At 42.4% G+C, this 23,565-nt stretch overlaps 1 protein-coding gene across 1 annotated transcript in view; it reads right to left on the bottom strand.

Moving 5' to 3' along the window:
• Nucleotides 1–273: 273 nt before the first annotated feature.
• TTLL8 (tubulin tyrosine ligase like 8) overlaps nucleotides 274–23,565 on the bottom strand; it is a 31,586-nt gene continuing 8,294 nt past the window's right edge. The window contains exons 5-14 of the mRNA XM_063134888.1: nucleotides 22,841–22,908; nucleotides 20,737–20,865; nucleotides 18,946–19,060; nucleotides 17,305–17,430; nucleotides 13,805–13,985; nucleotides 11,391–11,539; nucleotides 8,180–8,426; nucleotides 7,065–7,500; nucleotides 3,389–3,860; nucleotides 274–476 (exon numbers count right to left, since the gene is read on the bottom strand). Of these exons, the coding sequence (XP_062990958.1) occupies nucleotides 274–476; nucleotides 3,389–3,860; nucleotides 7,065–7,500; nucleotides 8,180–8,426; nucleotides 11,391–11,539; nucleotides 13,805–13,985; nucleotides 17,305–17,430; nucleotides 18,946–19,060; nucleotides 20,737–20,865; nucleotides 22,841–22,908 (2,126 nt within the window). The remainder of the gene's footprint in view (nucleotides 477–3,388; nucleotides 3,861–7,064; nucleotides 7,501–8,179; nucleotides 8,427–11,390; nucleotides 11,540–13,804; nucleotides 13,986–17,304; nucleotides 17,431–18,945; nucleotides 19,061–20,736; nucleotides 20,866–22,840; nucleotides 22,909–23,565) is intronic.

The raw sequence follows: 23,565 nt of genomic DNA, 5'->3' as shown, positions 1-23,565 counted from the left end.
TGTACATGAGAACAGAATTAAAAGCACTACCTTAGTGAACTCATCATTTTACAAGACATACTTTGAAATACAGCTTCAAAATGCAGCTCATGTAATGCCTAATGCAGACCTGATCCACCTAAATAAAAGGATACTTCAGCTACAGATATTTGACAATAAATAGGGCCTTTCTGCATTTTTCATTATTTTTTATACAAGGAAGGTTCTTGGGCTCTGTCTTAGCTTTTGGAAGTCGGTTTAAAAAAACACCTTCTCAAGGCACTTTGAATCGAGTCAAAAGTATTTTGGAAGCCCATAACATGGGACACTCAGTCTGTTCTTTGCCATCTTTTCAGGAGGAGAACACGGACTCATAGGTAAATATGAACCACCTTGTAATACAGTCGCACAAAAAGAGTTGCAGTTTTTACAAGTTTTCTCTGACTGGAAACCATCACAAATCAGGCATGACGTCTTCTTGTTTTTGTTCTGTAGACCTTTAAATAGAGAACAGAGAGTAACTCCCATCAGCACTGAATTTCATTGTTTACAGTGTCCCTTTTACTGTGATTCTCGAAAACACTCTACAGAGAAACAATGCTTGTACTAATGAGGGCCATCCCATGACATTTTGGTCCCCTGAACAAAACTTATAAAAAGTTTTCTCCACCTAGCTGCCAGCAATGGCCTTCCAGCAGCTATGCAGTCTTAGTAACCAAGTCTTTTAAAATTAAGGATAAATGCGCAAACACACATATCTTAACAATTGGTGGAACTTCTCATGTTTCAGGCCTTTTGTGTGGGTCAAAAGGTATTAGCTATTCATTCCTCATTTTGTTTCTAATTGAATAGAATTTTGGATTTGAAGGCATTCTCTTTGACCAATAGACTCTGAACACATAAAAGACGTTAAGTAGCAATATTTTACTAATCCCACCAGTGGGTGTTGAGAATATTGCAACCTCGTGTGTAAGTTACAGGAAGGACCAGTGTTACAATGGGTATTTATTAATACATTATTAATACATAAATGTATTTATTAATACGTTTATTAATACAGTGTTAATACATGGGTATTTGGGGCATAACTAGCCTTAGGATCTCTACAGCTTACAGTATAGTTGCCTGTTCTTCTCCTTCCTTCATCTCTCTCTTTCTCTGTCTGGCCCTGTTCAGAAGACACCTTAAACCACGGTGATTAAGGCTTTAACCAAGGTGGTTTAGGCTTTTTTGTTTTCTCTCTCTCTCTCTCTCTCTCTCTCTCTCTCTGCTTTCCACCATTGTTGGGAGCACATGGCTTGTTCTCTCACTCATGCTGGTGTAATGGAACACAAAATGGACTGAACAAACTCCTGTCTGAAATCCTATTCTGTGCCTTCATTTGTATGTGTAAACCTATTTGTGAGTAAAACTGTTTTTTCTTTCTTCAGTACAGAAAGGTGTGGCTTCCTTTTTTTTTTTTTTGTTATCCTAAAATAGCCTGTGGGCATGTGAGAATGGTAAATGGTCATTCTATTCTGCCTTTTGTTTTTCTCTGCTAACTGCCTTTTTAACAGGAGGCGGCAATACCAAATATTCCCATGAATACCTACCTCTCAGCAGCCCTTCTCTGCAATGAAAGGGCATTGAATCTGGCGGCATAACTGCAAATGATCCATGTGTATCTTACCAGCAATTTAAGTGGCTCTCTTAATACAGTCATCAGCACACACAATTGAAAGTCAAGTGCATGGGATGTAACAGCACAGGAAGGTCCCTGACCCTCCCCTATGTCAGTTTCCATAACGGAAGACAGGAAAGCCCTAGTTTGTTTCTAATCTCTTCCACTGGATCACAGTGTTCAAGTTCAAGTTTATTTAGTAATAGTCACAGACCAGCCACTAAAAATACAATATTTGAGGTCAATATATGAATCATTGCGAATGAGTTTATGTCAGGGATCTTATCCAATTAAGGAAATTTCATGTATTTATCCATGTATTTTAATTTATGACTTAACTGATTACTTAATTGATTGATGAATCATTTAAATTTGCACAATTTTTCATATGATTCTGCAATAATTATGAAGAAAAAAATATACTGGGTTGTATCCAACAGTGGCTTTGCTCTAGCAGAAAACTCATGTGCGAGGGAGGGCAAGTTGATTTGTGCTGCTTCTGCTTACTGCCGCCCTCCCTGCAATATCTCATATTGTCCCCGGCCCTCAAGAACAAGTGAAATCAAGTGCCCTGACTTGCACAAGAGGAAGTGCTTTCCACTAGCATGAAGCCATCATTGGATACCACCTGTGTGGAAGAAAAGGGGATGCTAAGATGAACCAGTGATCTGCAGTTTTTCTAAATATTTCATTTTTAAAAAAAAAAAGTTTAATTCTACTGCCCAAACAGTAACACCATTTCAATAAATCAAAAGATCTCCCAGTGACGGGCCCAGTCTGGTCCTTAATCTGGTTTAACGGTCATTCCTCTACCAATGGGAACTGAAGCTCTCTTGGGAGAGCAAGTGATCCAAAAGAGGGAATCATCATGAAATCACAGTTTTCCAGGATTAGGTGAAGGAAGATGAGACAGTTAAACTGGCAAAAAACAATAAGCAGGGATATACCTTAAACAGCTTAGCCTCAAAATGTCAGCTGCATGGAGAACACTCACCCCCATATTTTTATTCTAACAAATATTTATTCTAACTATTTATTTAACAAATAATTTATAAGTTAATTAGTTAACAGCGGTGGTATTTCATTGTAATATAGATGTTATGAATACTGTAGTAAATGTATATATATATATATATATATATATATATATATATATATATATTGTGTGTGTATAGAGAGAGAGGGGGGCTTAGCTAGACCAGGCTATATCCCAGGGCGAACCCCGGGATCATCCCTGTGCGTCCACATGATGCATAGGGGATCCCGGGATCAGGGAGGGATCAACCCTCCCTTGCCCCAGGATACAGCCCTACACTTTGGCCCCACTTTTTCTTCGGTCCCGGGCTGATCCCGAGACCGCGGAGTGTATAGCCCATTTCCATGGGTTTCCCCGGCTCCGCGTGATTACTTGCGCGGAGCCAGGAGCCGCACACGGGGCTCAGCACTCCTCAGGAGCACTGCACCCATCTGGGGTAGGGTGTGGGGAGCAGGGAAAGTAGTTAAAATTTAAAAAAAAACTTACCTTTGCACACAAGCATTTGTACGCTCCATCTCCTTTAAAAATCAAAAAAAATGGCGGGCGCAACGCCTCTCTTCCTGAGATTGTCGCGCCTTACATGTAAATGGGGGCGAGATCTCGCGTTTATCCCAATGCGAGGTCTCCTCTCCTCTCCCCCGGACTTTCAGATAGGTCTAGCTAAGGCCAGAGAGAGAGAGAGGTGTATAAAAAGATTTAGATATTCATTTTACCTGTATCTTTAGAGGGCTGAAGTATTGCCCAGTCTAATGTATGTGACCTTTGAAAGGTAGCGACTGCTTGGCTTCCAGTCTGATGGCTTGGCTCTTTAACTGCTTTTGTCTTTTTTTTGTCAGATGTGGATATTGCTTCAGGGCCTTCTACTATGCGAGGAAAGTCTATGGTTCTGAGAGGCTTTTTGTGTGCGCTTTTTACTTTAACGCTTTTCTCCTGCAGCTTCTTGACAGTCTTTGGCAAGGTGCAAGGAACGCTGTTTCCATGTTTCCCTTTTGCATTTTGCTTGGCGTTGGCAGGTGTCACGGAGTCTCCTTTACTTTCTTGACGGGTTGCAGGTTGCGTTAAACTCAGCAGTGGTTCAAATAAACTAAAATTAGTAAGGGAAACCAGGTGCTTCTTCAGCCTCCTAACACTGATACCTTCCACAAAAAGGTCAGTAGGATTAAATGGTGGCAGATCCAACATGGGCTGTAGGGGGTGGGGGAACAAAATCAAGTGGGTGGATTTTTTCTTAGTATTTTTCTCTTATCAAAATGGAAATTAGGTGAGAGATGGCTCATTCTCACAATTATGTACTGAACAAGAGATTGTTCAGTACAATTATGCACTTAAGATTATGTAGAAATAGTTTGCACTGTTTTTCTGGACATACGTTGATTATCTAGTTCATTATTCCAGCCACAATTTATCTCCCTGGCGAGGCTCGCCTGGCGCCAACATTGTTATCTTTTCTGCGCCAGGTCAAGACTTTCCTCTTCTACCAGGCATTTAACAGCATTTAACAACAAATACTGAGTTTTTAACTGACCCCAAAATAGTTGTTTTTAAAATGGATGTTGCCTGTTTTTGTTTGTATTTTATGCTTTTTATGGTTTTAAATTTTGTATATTTCTTTTTAATGTTCACTGTTTTTAACTTTTGTAAACCGCCCAGAGAGCTTCAGCAATGGGGAGGTATATAAATAATAATAATAATAATAATAATAATAATAATAATAATAATAATTCCAGAAAGGGTCTGGAAAGTCCTTCCCTGGTACTAGTCCTCATTACATTTGCACCAAGCCATGAAGATACGCTGATGGGGACAATGAGATCATTAACTCATATCAGCATGTCAAGATGTATGCCGAAACTATGTTAGTATGCCGAAAGGGGCTAGGCCATTACCATCACAGCCACTGAAGGGAGAGAAAGCGTGGCATGCGTGGTGCATTGGATCTACATAGGCCTTACTCAGGACCGGCATGCTGACATGTCAACGTGCTGTCCAAATGTTTGGTACAAGCCTATTAAAGCCCAACACTTTGGAGAGGAGGGTTATAGACCCTTTTCTGGGCTCATGACAGATTCTGGTCTCCCCCTATCATTATTTCAATATTCACATTTCAAAGGGTTATATCCATCCAGTGGTGTCATTCTGCTAACATAAAGCATTTCCTCTTTGTGAAAACACTGCATTTATCCTTTCATTATTGAATCAAATCCAGCCATTTGATTCAATTTACACAAGCCATTGTACAATGCATTGCACAAGCCATTGTGTAAGCTGTTGCACAAGGTGTTCCACAAATTGTTTCACAAGACGTTCAACAAGGTATTGCCCAAGCTGTTCTGCAAATGGTTTCAGAAGGCATTGCACAACTCATTACAGCTTCATTAAATTAGGTATTGAATGTAGGCATGTGCTCCGCTCCGATTAGGAGCGGAGAAGCAGTAGCGGATTGGCCTGCTCCGCCTTACCCAGAGGCGGAGTAGAAGCGGACCGCGGACCCCTAGAAGCAAGGCGAAGAGAAGCGGCCATTTTTCGGAGCTCCTAGTTCAGGCGGAGCGCTCCGATCGCCATCTTGAAAACATTTCGCCATAGGATTGCATTGCGGGAAATAATCGCGGATAACTAGGTTGTTTTTGAAGCTATCGTTCTGGAAATTCTTGTGCACAGAGAGTCGTGGATGGGGGTCATTTTGAGACTACTCTCACCTCTCTGCGTCGTGCGGGTCGCGTGCTATATTTTTTAAAAAATTGGGTCAACAAACAGGGACAGCGCGGCTCAAACGGCGGTTTTCAGCTTTTCGCCCATAGGATTGCATTGCGGGAAAGAATCGGGGATAACTGGGTTGTTTTATAAGCAATCGTTCTGAAAATTCTTGTGCACAGAGAGTCGTGGATGGGGGTCATTTTGAGACTACTCTCACCTCTCTACGTAGTGTGGGTCGCGTGCTAGAATTTTTTAAAAATTGGGTCAACAAACGGTTTGGGTTTTTTGTTTTTTTTGTTTTTTTGAAGCGATGACAGGCACATTCAACTCCCAATCCTGATTAGAATTGATCTCCTCATGAAGCATCCTCCAATCCCAGCGTTCGAGGGGGGGGGACTAAGGCAGAGTCATCCTGATATCTTTGAGCTCTCAGCGTCTTGTGGGTTTAGCGTTCGTTAGCTGCTGCTGTGTACTTTGGAGATAGATTAGGATTTTAGCTTGACGCGTGTGTTTGTTTGCTTCTTTCTGACTTTTTGCTTAGTTTGCTCTGTGTTTTTCCCTTACTTTGATTTAATATAAACTTTATTTTTAAATTTTGGAGTGTGTGTTTGTTTGGTTGGTTCGTTTCCCCCCTCCCCTCTCTTAAAGCCTGATTGCGTGCACTGCTTTTGTGTAGTGCAACAGCCACAGATTGAGCATTTTGGGGAAAGCATACACACACTTCTTGTCCCATTTCCCTACATTTAGTAATATTATTATATTCTTATACATGGACACATGGATAAGCTATCATGGTGCCGAGTTTGAGGTTTCTAACGTGCAAATTGACGGAGCTATCGAAAGGGGTGTGAATTAGGGTTATGGGTGGTGCGTTAGAGGTTAGAGCCGCGCCAAAAATCAGGGGATGATGGGACTGCCTTGAGTCTGGGCGTCCATGTGGACACATGGATAAGCTGTCCTGGTGCTGAGTTTGAGGTTTCTAACGTGCAAATTGACGGAGCTATCCCAAGGGGTCTGAATGGGGTGCCCGATTTTCAAAAATTCGCCAAAAATCAGGGGCTGATGGGATTTGCTTGAAACTTGGCGTGCGTGTGGACACGTGGATAAACTTTCATGGTGCCGAGTTTGAGGTTTCTAACTTGAACAGAAAAAACGTTGTATAACTTTTTAGCTTTCAATGCAACCCTATGGGGGGAAAAACGGAGCTCCAATCCGGATCCGGAGCTCCAAGCGGAGCGGAGCGGAAGTGGGCGGAGCGGGGGCGGGGCGAAGCAGCCCGCTCCGAAAATGGTGGATCTGCAAGTGAAGTGGAGCAGGGGGTCCGTGCACACCCCTAATTGAATGTGCTAGTTACGTTAGTTCTGGATTATATCAAACGTTACACTAGCAGAAAAATCATCATTGCTCTGTTAGTTCAAGCAACACCTAGTCTAATGAAAGCATTATGAGTTGTGCAATGCCTTGTACAACAATTTGCAGAATGCCTTGTACAGCAGCTTGCACAAGCAGAATCAAAGTACTGGATTTGATACTTGTGCAAGGATAAGAACACAGTTTCCACAAGTGGTAGAAGCTTTAAGCTAGCAGATGACACCATTGGAAACAACCCCAAATCAGAACCCAAATATAATCAAAATGAATGTTTAAATACCTTGAATGCCATCTGATTAGAAAACAAAACGCAATGACTCTTACCTGTCTCCAGAGAAGTTCAAAGCTTCCAGTGTCACAGTTTCTGTCAAACTTCCTGTCAATAATGACCTTGATTGTGTCTTCCTGAACCCGAGCACATAGGTCTGATGTAATTGGAGTAGAAGGATACATGGTTGGACTGCTATTGATTTCAATCAACCAAGGTTTAAAGTCATTTCCAAGAATGAAATCTGCTCCATAGAGTTCAAAACTGCTCCTCCGTGGTTCAACTTGGTCCTGAGCCATCTTCATTGTATAGATTAAGATTTTTTTCATGGATGGATAGATGACATTGCGCCAGACATGGCCAAGGCCTCTCTTTTGCAAATAGTCTTGGAATTTGCTGCTTGTCCACATGTTGTGATGTGGCAACTGAGAACTGCGGTCTTGTGCATTCTTGTAATTTTTCTGAATGGAATTATTGCAAAGGTGAATGGAGCTGTGAATATAAGAATAACTCTTGTAAAACAGGTGACACAGACATACGTAATGCTAATCATTTTTGTAAGAAAAAATTCAAGAAAATGTGTATGAATGATACAACATTGCATTTACTTTAAATATATAGTGCTTATTTTTTTAAAAAAACTTGAGCTAATAGGTGCAAACCAAATAATGTTGGGCATCACTGATTCTCATTAGAAATCAATAAATCATACATAGTTTAAAATTACTTTGTGGTATAAGACTAAAGGATGCATCTTCAGTTCTTACTATCTGCATTAGTTTCTTGTGGCGAATATGATAGTCGGAGTCTCCTACTGACCACCCAATCAAGGAGATAAGGATGGAACGTTTTGATAAGCAAATGGCCAGTATTTCAAGGAAGTGCAATGTAGTAGTAATGGGGGAATTTCAATTACCCCGATATCTGTTGGGAGACAAATTCTGCCTAAAGTGCCCTCTCCAAGAAATTCTTGACATGCATGGCTGATAACTTCCTCCTACAGAAACAGGATTCTCTCACAACTATTTCAAATGAACCACTCCTACAGAAGACGTTACACACACACACACACACACACACACACACACACACACACACGTTTTCTCATGGTTACCTATGCTGTTATGACCTAAGGTCACACAATAAAAATGATATCATTACTACTGGTTACCTGTGCAGATTGTCTAAGGAGAAACGCTGAGTAGAAAATCTCAGGTAGCTTTCTTTATAGAACCATATTGTCAGAGGGTTCCAGTCTGTCACAAGAAACCACTGCCTAATATCAAACTTTGTATCATAAATCAGTAGTGGTGTCTCAATATACTTTTGGATGACCCACTTATGATCCTTCATTGGAAACTGTTCAGTTGGTTCAACTAGTTTCAAGATATCATCCAATCGGTTCTTGCATACGATTTCTGGAAAAGAAAAATACAGGACAATAAAAATAGTAATGTCAATAGCAATGTTCCAAGCAAGAATAAGCCAGAATTTCTGAGAATTCTGTCTTATCATTCGTAAGCAGTGGGCTTGTATTCCCAAATGGCCTTCACTTGGCTCTTTTTGCCAGCAGGAGAGGCTGAACTAGGGGAACAGCTCCTCAGGGCTAAATCTGCCCATCTGGGGTTCCGCAGAGGGCCACACCCCTTTCCAGGCCCCAATGCACGGATTGGTGGTTCCCCAGCTTTTGTAAAGTTTTTTCCCCATTCTAAAAGGTTGAAATGCCTCTCCTAATACTTACTTAATGGCATCAAGAATTAAGCTACAATATGCTGGTATCTTGCTCCCTCCACTTTTTCTCTTTGAACCCATCCACTACTAGGAGGCGGGGGGCCCGGAAGCTTCTCTAAAATGCAATTCAGCCCTCAGGCTGTAAAAGTTTCTCCACTCCTGGGTTCAACTAATCAGAAACTAACCAGGAAGAAAAAGCCTCCTGTTCTGTCTGAACCCAGACCCTGGCTTGTCACTCCAACAAACCAGGTATGGAAAACCAACTAGAAGGTTCAAACTCTGGCTTCAAACTCTGGATTGCTAAAGGAATGACAAACTAGGGGTTGTTATATGAAGACCCATTGGCGCCACGACCCCCCCCCCCAACCCTCACACTTGTGCTTCTGTGGAGTTGCCCCCACAAGAAGGGCGAGCGTGGGGCTTGCGACAACACCGGAGGAAGCGTGCAGAGGTGTTCCAGTGGCCATTTGGCTCATTGCCCCGCCCCCTACCCCTGTCTGGGCCAATGGCGACCAATCAGGGGTCACCATCAGCCCAGCCACGCCACTCCATCTTGAATTGTTCAAGAGCTGGAAACGGCTCAGCTGGGAGGTTTTTGGGGAGCAGCTGCAGTACACACGGGAGCCAGAGAAGAGGCACTTGGGAGAGCAGCCCCAAACCCTCCCCAAATCTTGCAATGACAATCCTACTCCCTAGCAGGGCACCTGTGTTTCATTCCACAGCATCGAGTCCTGAGCAGGAACTTGGCATCGGGGAGGAGAGGCTCACTTGTTTGCACAAAATCCCACCCTTTTGTAGTAAGTGGGCCCCAATGAAAGCAAGTAAAAATGATTTGCAGGGGATCTACACTGCGTACTGAAGGCGCTTGCGTGCGCCTCCAGTGCGCCCCGAAAACGATTATGTAGATCCTGCCTGGAAGAGGCGGAGGAAGAGGCGGCTGGGAAATCCGGCCGCATCTTTGCCGCCGCTGCCGCCCACCTCCCCGCCGGCCTCCTGCTGCCGGTGAAAGAGCCACCCGGGTCGGAGAGCTCGGCGGGACCCGGGTGGCTCTTTCGCCGGCAGCAGGAGACCAGCGGGGAGGTGGGCGGCGGCGGCAGCAAGGACGCGGCCGGATTCCCCAGCCGCCTCTTCCTCCGCCTCTTCCAGGCAGGATCTACATAATCGTTTTCGGGGCGCACTAGAGGCGCACGCAAGCGCCTTCAGTACGCAGTGTAGATCCGCTCTTGCTTTTTAAAATTGTGGGTCATCTGTCTGAAGGCAGGAATTTTCTTACAACTGTTTTCCCTTCCCCCGCCCCCCTTTCCTTGTGAGAGAAAACTTCTTTACCTCAATAAGTATTTCTTTGGAAAGGAGACTTTGCCCAAACCTTAGCTTCTCACTGGCCCACCCCTCCACCCTGTCCAGGCCGATGGCGACCAATCAGAGGTCGCCATTGACCCAGTCACACCTCCACTGCAACTTCGGAGCAAGGCGACAGGCACAGATGAACAGACGTCGCCTTGGTCTGCAGAAAAAAGTCGGTGTAAGTCCCCTACTTTTTTATATCAGATCTTTGCGGGAAAGCCCTGGAATGGCTCTGCAGTGGCTGGTCCATCACTCCGAAGCCACTCCGGGACTTTCCCCTTGTATACACAACCCCTTGGAATCTCGATTTGGATATATCACAAAGCTTTTGCTCCTGCATTATTTTCTGGTCAGTTTCTGGTTAGTTCTCAATTTTAATGTGTAATATTATACAGGACATTTATTAAGGGGTTTTGTACTCTCTGGCAATAGTCTCCCAGAAATGCTTAAAGCAAGAGAGGGAACTGCAGGCTTAAAAGCAATGTAGTCTTTTCTTTTCTTTTCTTTTTAAGCCAGAAAATTTTCCTAAGGGAAGGACTCCAAAGAGTGGGGGAAATGCTTTACTGACCTCTTTGAAATAACACCATTGATGTTATGAATACATTTTTAAAAGAATGGAAACAGCTTAACAAAGAAGCAGGAAGTAGTGACCGAACATTGCAGCAATGTATGGAAGAGTAAATAGATCGTCCTTCACTGCAACAGAACTAGTCAGTAGGGCTATGCACAGCCCCCCACCCCCCCCCCACTTGCCTCAGAGGCCATTTCAGAGGCTCTGAAACGGCCCTGATTCAGCTCAGCCACCTCAGGGCTTGCCACCTCGCTTTGGTACCAAAGCCAAAATGAGATTCGGGCCCACCAAGGCAGTTCAGCTTTTGCAGGGTTCCTGTAAGCCAGCCACACAGCAGGCTACCCAGGAAAGCTGGGGGCAAGGCCGTCTGAGAGTCCATTCGACTCCCTCCCTGACTTTCCTGGGTGGGGAGTGGGCAGGGGTAGCAGCCCAGCACCACCCAGAATAGGCCTGAGGCACCCTAAAACCCCAATACCAATCAGCTTCAGCCTCAGGGTGCATCAGGCCGACCCAGTGCCACCTCAGATTTGAGCTAAGGCAGGTTGACTCAGCCCCCCTTGACTCAGATTCAGTCAGTTTCTACTAGAACCAGTAACCACAGAATACTACAAAACCAATCCTTGCTGCCTGTCTCTGTTATTTCTCTATAGCACATATTTAAGAAATGGGCAAATTATCCCACATTTACTATGTGGTAAGCCGGTTTTCTGTATTCATCAAAGAAAAGCAACCATACCTCTACCGCGGGATTTTGCTCCAGGTTTAATAATCCAGATGTTGTGAAGGCCATCAATCTCTTGCTGTGGGTTTGCTAGCGTAATTTTGTGCAAAAAGTTTTGACACCGAATGAAATGACTATCTGCATTACAAATCACTGCACCCTCACTGCAAACAACAAAAATGTTTAAGCCACCACATAAGAAACATTTTTAAAAACATTTCCTGCAATTCCAAGTGAACATTCACAATTTATTTTTGTACAAATAAGAGCAAAACCTAGGCATGATTAGATTTGACTGTGGCCTAAAACTAGTAGTTCCTAACAGAAAATGACTTGTTGTATTTTCTAGTTGCTACCTCACTGCAGATCATAGTAATCCAAATTGGTTTGATATGGAGGGAAGTATACATACAGTCATGTAAACCTAAACATTCCATTCTCCTAGCTATAGATTGCTATTTTGTATTATTGACTGTGCAGTGCTGATGTCCATTAGTGAACTGCAATGTTAAGACTGTAAAGAGAATGTAAGGTGGTGATCCATGGGAATATATTCAACAGTATCAAGCAGTTCAGTCTGCTTTGATGGTGATCCTGAGTCTCTGGATAAACTTCAACCACTGAAGACACTTTGGTCATCTTCATTGTTAAGGATACAAAGAGCTAGATCAACAATATTTTTTTAGAAGATCAAATGGATGGCTAACTTGCAACTTTCAGTTTACCCCAACAAGATAAAGCTGCAAAGCTTGTGTAAGTACTGTATAATATGAGTTTTACCACTTGATAAATGACTTTTTTCAGAGATCTGTCTGCACTATAGTCTAGCAATCTATTTGCTTTATCCAGTGATTAGTAGTACTTAAGTATGTCTATCATGAAAACAGGACATAGTAGCCCCCAGACTCTTCCCAATAGATACTGGTGGAGTAATCAAGTGATTCAAAGGTATTCTTTCCAATCACTCCCATCTCACCCATTCATTATTCATTGTCATAGAAGAGTTTGTGTGCAGAGGCCAGAAAAGGACTGTTTAGTTTGATATGTTCCTTAATGCATCCCTGATGCTCAAGCATTGAATTTTAGTTGCTCCGTACCGACATCCACCCTGTATAGTCCACATAATAATTTAAAAAAAAAACACTGTGTGAACAGAGTGCTGGACTAGATGGACCCTCTTTGCAGCTTGTTTGCCTGATTGTCTGAGGTGAGCACAGTAGGTTGTTTGCATAACCACTGACCCAGTGTAGCTTGTCACCCACCATGGTTATCATGATGTGTGAATCACTAATCTGGATTAGAATTCTATTTTCACCCAAAAACACACACTGAAAGAATGAAACTACAATGGACTGTACGCGTTTAGTGTTAAGAGGAAACCCGTGTTGACTAATATTGAGTTTATGCCTGTATTTTCTGCATTGTATGTACCTACAGCTTTGAAAGCCAGCTTTTAAAAATTAAAAATAAAAATAGACATTTGTAATGGAAACATTTTTTAATTTTAGTCATAAAGTTAGTTATTACATTTCTATACTGTGTAATAGCCAAAGATGATGATGATGATGATGATTTATTGCATTTATATCCCACTTTTTTTTCCTCCAAGGAACCCAAGGTGATGTACATAATCTGCCTCCTCTCCATTTTATCCTCACAACAACAACCCTGTGAGGTAGGTTGGGCTGAGAGTCTGTGACTGGCCCAAAGTCACCCAGTGGGTTTCCACAGCTGAGTGGGGACTACAACCCGGATCTCCTGACTCCCAGTCTGACACTTTAGCCACTACACCGCACTGGCTCTCAAAGATAATATATGGTATCTCCACAACTCCACGTCTAGCTAATACCTATTAGCCTGAAATGTTTAATCAATTAATCAGACAAATTGATTAAAGAGTTTTTATCAGCTAAAAAGTTTCTCTAATTCATTGGACAACAGATTTCTAAAACAAAAGTATTATTTTTAAATATAAGGATGTATAAAACTTGCAGGTGCCACCCATTCTCTTAGAAGAGGGATGCCTGGGAGCAATGCACATATATGTGTTCTTTTTAAGAGAATATATCATTGCCTCAAAACTACAGTTTTATTCATATACAGATTTAAGTGATTGAGCAAAACCATATGATAAATCAGGTGATAACTCTACTGCTTATACCCATGCTCCTATATTTGCATTGACTAAAGGCGCAATCCTATGCATGTGTAGATAGAAAAAAGGGCCTACAACTACCATGGCTGGCTGAGGCATCTGGAAGTTGTAAACTTTTTTGTTTTAAAATATGCATAGGATTGAGCCCAAATATATTTTATATTTTATGTGCCCCAAATATAAGGCACATAAAATTGAGAGAGACAAAGGCATGGTGGGTGGTGCTTTCTCTAAATATTCAGTTACCACAGTTAGATACAGAATGAAGACTTACTGAATGAGAGAGTAGTAGTGTTCAATTAACTGATTCCATTCTCTGTCCGAAAGTACTGGAGTACTGTCTACCTCTCTGTCGATGTCGTCATGTTCAATTTGCTCAAGATAGGTTTCGCATACTTTGCAAGCCATTTCTACTACTTCTCCGGGAAGCTCTTTAACTTGCTTTACCACAGGATCTATAAAATCCGAAGCAAAGCACTTATCAGCAACGTGCACTCTTTCCACAGTTAAAACTTCCTCCAGTCAAGATTGCTTTGTAAACAGTTCCAAGCTCAGATATTTTCATAAAGTAAAATTGAGTTTGTTATATAGGATATCCAAGAATCTTAGTTTCTGCAAGCACAGGTACTTGCTTCTACTGCTACTGAAAAAAGCCTTTGCATAATTCCCATTTTCTGTATGATTCTCATCCCAGGCTATTTTTTCTTTTTGAAATAGTTATCGTGGCAGAGGGGACAACTGGATCAGAAGTGTGACACATGGGAAGGGGGAAGTGACCTGTGCCCCTTTTCAGCAAAAAAATACCCTGCAATGGTGCAATTTGCTGCAATGCTACCTTCTAGGACAAACATTAATTTTGAAGGGCAATTTTCAAGGGGCAACAGTGGAAGGAATCAGTCAAATCCCTTCTCTCCTTGAGGAGCAATTCCAGTAGGAATCAGACACTGGGATAGACATTCACATGGCAAAACAACCCTTTATTGCCTTCAGCTTCACATCCTAAGTTTTTATTTTAGATATACAAATACCCCATTTTAATATTTTTCCCAAAATTTCATCTTGGCGTATGCATTTACCAAATTCAAATTTTGTGAGATTACTTAATTTTAAGCTGCAGGAAGGGAAAAGTATATTTGTGTTTAATTAATTAATTAAAAGAAGACAAATAATTAATTAAAAGACAAATATCCATGTTATTATGTGTATGCCCCTAAGTTTTGAACAGTAACATCTTTTATGCCATTCTAACTGTGACTGTGTCAAAACTAGGGATGTGCTCCGCTTCTCCTCGAACCGGAGAAGCAGGAGCGGAGTGGGGGGCTTCGCCTACCCTTAAGGCGGAGGCGAAGAGGATTGGGGGCCGGCGGATCAAGGCGAAGAGGATCGCCTCAATCCGGAGCTTCGCCTGAAGGTAAGGGGGGGAGGGGGACTAATCTGGCGCTGCCGGCGCCGCCATCCATGCAGCAGTGGTGGCAGCAGCACCAGGTAAGGGAGCAGGGAGGAGGGACGCTTACCTTCCTCCGTCGCCGGCTTCAATTGAGGTCCCGGTTGAAGCTGGAAGTGAAGGCCGAGGCCTCTTCCGGCTTCAACTGGGGCCTCAATTGAATCCCGCGATGGAGGAAGGTAAGGGGGTGGGGTGGGTGGGTGGTTTCTCTGGCGGCGGCGGCGGCAGCGCTATCGATATAGTGACGGTGGCGAAGCCGGATCTCGCTCCGCGGAGCAGAGCGGGAGATGGGCGGAGCGGTGCAAAGAGGATCGGGCCCGATCCGGATTTTCCAGATCGGGCCACGAAGCGGATTGGGGGGTCCGTGCACACCCCTAGTCAAAACTGCTCTTACCGTTTTCGCTCTTTTTCACTTTTTTCTCAAACTGCCACCACCTTTTTGGATCTTTTTTGTGCTCTTTTTCGAAAATGTTGGATGCGTTTTGCTGTTTTAAAAGGTTGTGTCGCCATTATGCAATGACATCTTCACACAGAATTAAGAGCTGCAGCATTTTTAAAAATGCCTCAGCAGCAGCAGAAAAAACAGAACATGCAAAGTAGCCCACGGGCATTTTTGTGGAATTTTTGCAAGGAAGACCAGAATATGAAGAAGAACTGGGAAGGGAAAGTGAACTGTATTGTTTGTGATGAGCAGTGAAGCAAACCCACTGAGCGTTTGAAATTGCACTTACAATGTAATCTTGCAGAGGGGAAACATTTGAGAGACATTTGAAAAAGCATGATGAGGAGAGCATCATGACCACAAAGGCACAAAACATAGCTCAATGGCACTCAACTCATCTGTCACTGAAGAGTTAGGTTTTCGTTTTAACTTTGGAACAGTCAGTTAGATAACATTTCTTGCGTAAGAGAACGCTCACACAAGAAGATGTAAATAAATTGTGAAACCTCACGATTTTCCAAATTGACCCAGGGGAGGGGGGAACCAAAAGTTTACAAAGAATTCAGAAGTTAGGCAAATTGAGTTGACTTGTAACATCATCTGGAATCCATCACTCCATCTAGAGACCATGAGCGTTCATCATGAACTGAACTCTGGATTAACTGTCCTTAATTCTTGCATATGAATACTTGTTAGCTATCTCAATAGAACTAAACATGGAACAGTAGCTAGGCATATCTTGTTCTCCTTCATGAACTACTAAAGTTGTAAAGCTCAGGCTCTGGGCTACACAAGGCAGGTTTAAACCTGATTGGTGGCTTGTCTTATCAGTTGTGAGAGCTCAGGCAGTATACACCACTGAGAAACCTTCAGCTGTGTACATGATTTCATTGTACACAAATGAATGGCTTCTTTAGATTATGGACAAAAAATATCTTTAAATGTCATGCTTTCAGTTTTAGCATGTGCGCTCATGTTTTCCTTTGGGTAAACTCTGGTGTATAATATATAATAACAAATAAAGGCACACAAGGCAGTTCACAATTTTAAAATATTAAAACAAACAAATCTGTCTCACACGCAAAAGAACAACACAATTCTCTCTAGCTGAAAAGGTCTCTTTAGGGGCCCGATGGCATGAGCTCCCTGGTCGGGGCTACTTCTGCCTTTCCTCAGTACACAGCGAACTTAAGTATCCCCTGGGAAGATGTGGCAGGGAAAGAAATGAGAAGACTCTTGGGGCAACTCCTTCCACAACTTCCCTTATGATTACTTTGGTTACAGAGTGAAACAGCATTTTCAATTATTGCAATTCCATTTCCTCAAATAGGGAAAACCTTCTTTTTCTGTAGATTTACTCTAAACCAAAATGTGAAGCAAGAACACAAAACTATTGAATTGACTTTTTTATATTAACTTGCCTATTAAGAATGGTATTTGTAGACTCCTCTTAGGACTCATTTACACCAAGCAGGATATTCCACTATGAAAGCAGTATGAAAGGGGTATAGAAAAGGCAGGAGCCACATTACTGCTTTATAGTGGTATTGAAGTGCACTGCAGGATCGACACTGCTGCTTTATAGTGGTACTGAAGTGCACTGACAACTGTTGGGGCCCATGACGCATCTACACCAAGCAGGATATAACACTATGAAAGTGGTATGAAAGCGGTATATGGTATGTGTCAATGGGTACCAACAGTTGTCAGTGCACTTCAGTACCGCTATAAAGCAGTTGTGTGGCTCCTGCCTTTTATACACCGCTTTCATACTGCTTTCATCTGCTTGGTGTAGATGAGCCCTTACATTCACCAAGACTGTCAAATGGACTTTTTAAAAAAAAGAAAAAAGAAAGAAAGATCTAATGTTCAAAATTTTAAGTAATACCTTTAGTTGGAGTTGCACCTTCTTTATAGGTGTTTTCTTTACATGGCCAGTTATAGTTATCACCAGAAATATGTAAGTTAACAATCCGTTTGATGATGCAGAATGCTGCTGTTTTTCTGAAGTCATCTGAAAGAAATGGCACATTGTTTTTGGAGTACGTCCCATTAACCAACTAATGTATTAAATGACAGAATGTTGAGGGATTTTGTAACAATGTAGTGAAGACATTACCAAGTTCATTGAACATATTGTTATGCACTTGCCTCACTTCCACAAGAGGTAGGAAGTTCTCACAGCAGTGCTACAGCGTTTGTGCCAAAGCAGATGTGACATCCGAGATGTGTGAATGAATGTCTAACATTTGCTGTGTGTATGCTAAACCCAGCCATGGGGAACCCATTTGGATCAAGGCTACGACGTGGGACTGTGACCCTTGTCCCCTGAGTATCCCAGTTCCAATCACACTCACAACCATATTGCTATTAGCCACTAAGGAGAAAATATGCCAGTTGTTAGTCTTTAAGGTGCCAGGAAAGTCCAGCTTCTTGAAAACTTGGTCATTCTGTCTTTCCTTTTGCAATAAAATTGATTGGACAGAGAATTAAAATGTGCATCTTACTGGTCAAAAGTCATACTTTCACCACATTTTGGGGTTTTGTAGAAGAAAATGCAAGAGTTGTATAATATTGGAGGCTTTAATACAATTATGTAATTTATATGTGGGGTGACAAATTAGCCTTTAAAAAGAAAGTTTTCCATGCTCGGTAAGAGAAGCGCTGTTGTTTGAGAAAAGGAAATCCCATTCCTTCTCCCCATCCCCAAAACACACACACACCTAATTGCTTAGTTGTTAGAATTCTGGCCATAATTTGTGAGCTACAGGACTGGCCCAAGAATGGCTACCTGAGACAAAGCAACAAATGACCAACCCAGCCTACTATAAGTCAAGCTGCAGAGTACCCAAGGCTGCCAAAACTCCTCTGACATCTGAGGCAGAAAATCCCATAAGCACCTCTCTCCCTAACAGTAAAAAAAATAAAAAATACAGTAATAATAAATCAAATAACAATTTCCTGCCCTTCTATGACACCTAAAATTATCTGCCTGAGGTGGCTGTGTCACTCTGCCTAATGGCAGAGCCGGCCCTGGGGCACCAAATAATATCATGTTGGCAGTAACATCCAAAATCATAGCATTTTTTAAAATCCATTTTTCATTAGCACGTTATGTTAAGAAAATTACCATTATATAGATACTTTAGGTGTGTGAACCTGTTTGAATGGAGCATTACATATATCCCTAACCACAGCCCAGTATAGTAAGAAAGCAAAATAAAGTTGTGCGTTTTTAAAGGTGAGCATATAACATATTCCTTATTTTAAGGAAACAAGGGCCTAGGGCTAACTATATATAACATTAAATGTGGAGCATCATGGGAGAGTTTTAACAAATTTAATAGTAAGTGGGTTGGGGTGGTCTGTTTTTTTATAGGACTATAGTGCTCAGGAAGGGAAGGATTAGTCACTCCTACCCCACCATGATCCTAACCAGAAATGCCCCTGTGCTGCAATTAGTATCAGGAAAAGGCACCCATGGGCAAGGTTTCCAAGACAGAAGGTGGGGGCATTTAAAACAACTCACCAATAAAATCATATTTCTCATCGTCCATGCAAATGCCGTAACATCGAGGGAAGAAATTGCTTGGGTTGGCTGGCACATACCACGGCAAATTCCTCATGTGCAAACAAAGGCCAATCTTTAAACAAAATAAATATATTATCTGCGGTTTGCTGCTTCAGTACACAACTGCATCAATGAAAAGGCAAAATTGTGTGATTAAGGAAACTTAATCCCCTGCCTCCTCTAATTTTATATCTCACCATTTACATCTCACCTTTCCTCCAGTGATGCCAAAGCAGCATAGTTTAGAGGGCCAGATCTATACTGTTTCAGTGGTGTAATGGTAGCAGTAGTCCGATGAGCACCCTTTACGCACTTAGAGGGGAGTGGGGTTTTCACCTTGTTGCCATAGCTGCCCCCTGCCCCACCCCTGACATGTGCCCTATCTATGTCCTTACCAGCCACACCTTCAGCACACATACAACCACCCAGAGAGCTTCGGCTATGGGGCGGTATATAAATGTAATAAATAAATAAATGAGAAAGTGCTCTACATTTGTATTGAGTTATGGACATAGAGCTGCTCCACATGAGGAGGAAACCTGAGGCAAATGTGATCCCCCGATGTGTGAAGGACTGCCTACATTGACCTGCATCGAGGACCTCTTCTCACACAAACCAAATGTGTGGCCATTGGGGGATGTGGCAACTTATGTTCGGACAAGTGAGGTTTTCTATACAAGAACAACAGGAGTTGCACTTTACATGCCTATTTCTCTTTTAGGAATTTCAAAAATCCATTCCTCATTTTGCCAGACATCACCAACAACAACAAATTAAGTCCAGCCTTGTGAATGATTGAGGAACAAATGAGTCATAATTGTGTGATTTCTTAATGTACTTACAATTGATCAACATTGTTTAAAAGTTAAAAAGTAAACAGTAAGAACTTCCTTTTTTTATCATGTTGTTCAGAAAGTTTGTGTTCTTTCACCGATGCCCTTGCAGTGCTCTTCAATACTGCTACAAAGCAGTAAGTGCAGAGCTAGCCTAGGGGCAGGAGGCACCACTTGTTAATTGGCCCTTCTAATGCCATCCTTTGCATCTCCTTTTGGTCTGTATACCCTGTCACGGCTGCGCAGTGGCACTGCATTGTTTATATGACGCAGCCACATCAAGCTTCCCCCCCCCCGCAAAAAAAACCCTGCACTTTTTCGCAGTGTCATTTTACCGTGACTTTTTCAGTTGCTCTGAGGTCACCACATTGTTTCTTCATTTGTCAGTGATGGCTTTGGTTTGGGTTAAGCAAGTGGGCATTGTGAGGGGCGGATCCAAGTTCAGGGTAAGTGAAGGAACACAGGGCAGGAGGCGGGCTTAACAAGCAAAATGGCCACCAGAACTGTGTTTTTTAGCCTGCACTCCCTCCTGCCATGTAGCTTTATCGATTCCACCTTGCAGCAGTGATGCTGCAGGCTTTTGAGGGAATTAGCACCAAAGTGGTGGTTTATAGACTCCCCTCAGGAGGCCTAGTGCGTTAACTGGAAAACTCTCTCCCATCCTATCAAGAAATAAGAGGTCACTTTGGAAGCCTTTCCAACCATGCAGAGAGGGACTGGGGCTAATATCCCACTTTCTGAAAGGATAGTGTCTGCTACGATGGTTCTTCAAGAGATGGAGCGATGTATCACAATATCATAGCCAGGGGCAGTGTACACTGGCTTCCAGACAGCTGGGATTTGGAGAATCTGGATTACCAGGCCAAAGAACATGTTGTGGTGATAAGTCATCCTCTCCACTATCTACAGTACTTACTTTGGTTGTAAAAGAGCCAGTTCTTGCATAATGGTTGAGCATCTGATCAATGTGGAGATTATAGTAATCAACGGCATCCTTTTTTATAGTCCAGTAAAAAGAGGTTTCTTCATTTCTTACCAACCTAGACTGGCCCAAAGAAAACTGTGTTATGATTCTACCAAGAAAATATTCTCCAATTCACCCAATGCCATTGAGCAACCCATTTCCTTCTATACACTCAAAACAAGAGCCATTATGTTTCATTTTATTGAAATTCCTATTTGTGCAGTAATATAGGAGTAAGCTGGTGATGATCTGATGTTGTGGTTGTTAACACAGTTTATTTTAGCATGTCATAAGCTTGAAGAGAAGAAACATTCATGTCACAAGAAAATTATCCCTATGGCACCTGATCAGTGAAAGCTTGTGTCACATAACCAAACAGTCATGGGATAATCACAACGACCCAGCCTGAAACATGGTGGTGGAAGAAGGGGTGATTCTCATGCTGTAGTCGTTATGCACATTTGCCTGGGGGGCTGTCTATATGCCCTGTTTACCCCATGGTGGCTGTGCAGTGCCACTGCGTCATTTATATGGTGCAGCCACCATCTCGTATCCACCACAGGTTTTACCCCAAAACTGCGCACTTTAAAAGTTGCATACAGTGATTTTTTTTCATTAACTCCAAGGTCACCATCATCTGTCAGTGGTGACCTCACTTCACATTGAGGCTGGAAGCATTCTAGGGGCGGATCAAAGCCCATGGTAGTTCGGGGGGACATGCAAGAAGGCCGGGCAGGGAGAAGCCTCGATGAGCTGAGCTGCTGCCCAGAAATCCCGCTCTCTCTCCTGCTGTGGGGATTCACTGCTCCCAACCCGCAGCTGCGATGCTGCTGGGTTTTGAAGGAACGAGCAGCAAAGCCATCAAGATGGGGCCTGGGAGTAAGTCCCGTTGATCACAGCAAAATATCTGAGCGGCAGATTTTGAATATGAATGGTACAAAAAGTGCTTGTGCTGCCCCTCCAGTGCACAATGTGAATAAATGTTTCCTCCAAAACAAATGCACCATGTTTCAAGGGGTTCCCCACATACTTTCACAGTGTGGACTTCGTTACCTGTGCTTAAAGCTGCACGATGTCTTGTGATTGGTGGAGGTAGGAGCTCTCCATCTGGAAGCATTCCTTGGGCTTGTCTATACGGCTTGTTTACCCTGACCTAAATGCGCATATTCGCATTTCAGGACACATGACATAGCTGTCCATTCGCCGTAGCGCTGGGTTTTTAACGCGATAATGTATTTGGAGTTGCGATTTACCATGACTTTTGGAGCATGGCCGAGTTTGCACCGTGTTATGGTTATGTGTTAAATTGCATTTTGACACGTGGGTGGAGCTTTGAGGTAGGACAACATGATTGGCTGATTTCCTGATTTCCCACCTATCAGCCGCCTTGTTCCTTCGCACCGTTTTAGTTTGGATTCTCTGATTCTGCGGAGCTCCGCAGAGAAAGCTTATTAAAACAAGGAGTGGGGAACGGGCATCCTCCTCTGCTGTCTCGTTCTCCTCCCCCCACCCCGCTCCCAGTTTGTGTGTTATATGAATCTGCGGAGCTCCACATATAGAATTTATAGCTTCCATCATCTCTATTCCGTAGCATCATATATGCGCATGTGCGCATTTATAACTGCACTATAAAAAATCAGGAAATAAATCGCTGTTTCTGCTGCAGCGTGACACTCTTTACCTAGATTCAAATCAATGAAAAATCGGGTTTATATTTAATGAGGAGCAATCCCATTGTCATATAGACGGGAGCCTGGTCTGCCATTCAGACCACCAGGAAAATCCATGAAGTGTTTCCACAGGTGCTATATAAATTGTGGAGGTTGGGTGACCTGAATTAACATACCTATGCCCCAGAAACAGGCACATCTATGCTGGGTCATTGGGATGATGTAGTTAAAGGCAGTTCTTTGTCTCTTAGAGAGATTGATGTTTATGCAACCCTTTTCCTAACGTGATATCAGAAATGGTATGGGTGATGCTGGAAAGCAACTTTCTATGTACCTTAGAAAGCTTTCTTAACCTATAAGAACAATCATTATCTCTATAATCTTACCATTATATCATGGATGTCATTTGAATTGGTAAAATGTTTTTCCTCTTCCAGCAAGGCAGTTTTGCTTTCTTCAACAGCAACAACAATTTAAAAAATGCATGCAAAGGAACAGAACAGGAATAAGTATGTTGATTTAAAAGAAGTCAATCAATGGGTTGCAGCAAAGCAAACTAAACATACTGCTGTGAAGAATATCACTGCTTCATCTACTATTGTTACATTTGCTGGCCCAAGTAGATAAATTAATTGGAGTCATGTCTTTAAATTCTTTGAAAGTGCCTGAAAATTATATCCCCGTCGCAGAAGGAATGAGCAACCAAACATCAAATACAAAAGATATGGCAAATCTTGCTCCGATATCATTAGTCAGAGAGAAGACGGAAGAAGTGTTTAAAATGAATCTCTCTTCACCAGGTTTAAACATCAGAGCTTCTTTTTAATGCCAGGATGCAGTCCTAAAATGTGAGCTAAAGCTTAAGGCAAGTGCAGACTGTCTTTCTCTCAGCCCTCGAGAACTCTTCACTTTTGCAATGAAATAGCAAGTTCACCAGTCTGAAAGGCATACTTGGTCACTTCTACATTTTAAGCACTTAAGAAGGCTAAGTCTAAGTACAGAACTCATATCTGCTAGACACCTGTAGCCAAAGATTTTCAATGAATGTATGAACTTCCTTTCCTTCCATTACAGAAGAGTGATCATCCTATCCATAGGTACTTTTGGAGTT

The sequence above is a fragment of the Elgaria multicarinata genome, chromosome 9 (assembly GCF_023053635.1).
Source record: "Elgaria multicarinata webbii isolate HBS135686 ecotype San Diego chromosome 9, rElgMul1.1.pri, whole genome shotgun sequence".
Lineage (NCBI taxonomy): Eukaryota > Metazoa > Chordata > Lepidosauria > Squamata > Anguidae > Elgaria > Elgaria multicarinata.
Note: the sequence above shows the minus strand (reverse complement) of the source record. Positions and strands in the feature narration are given on the sequence as shown.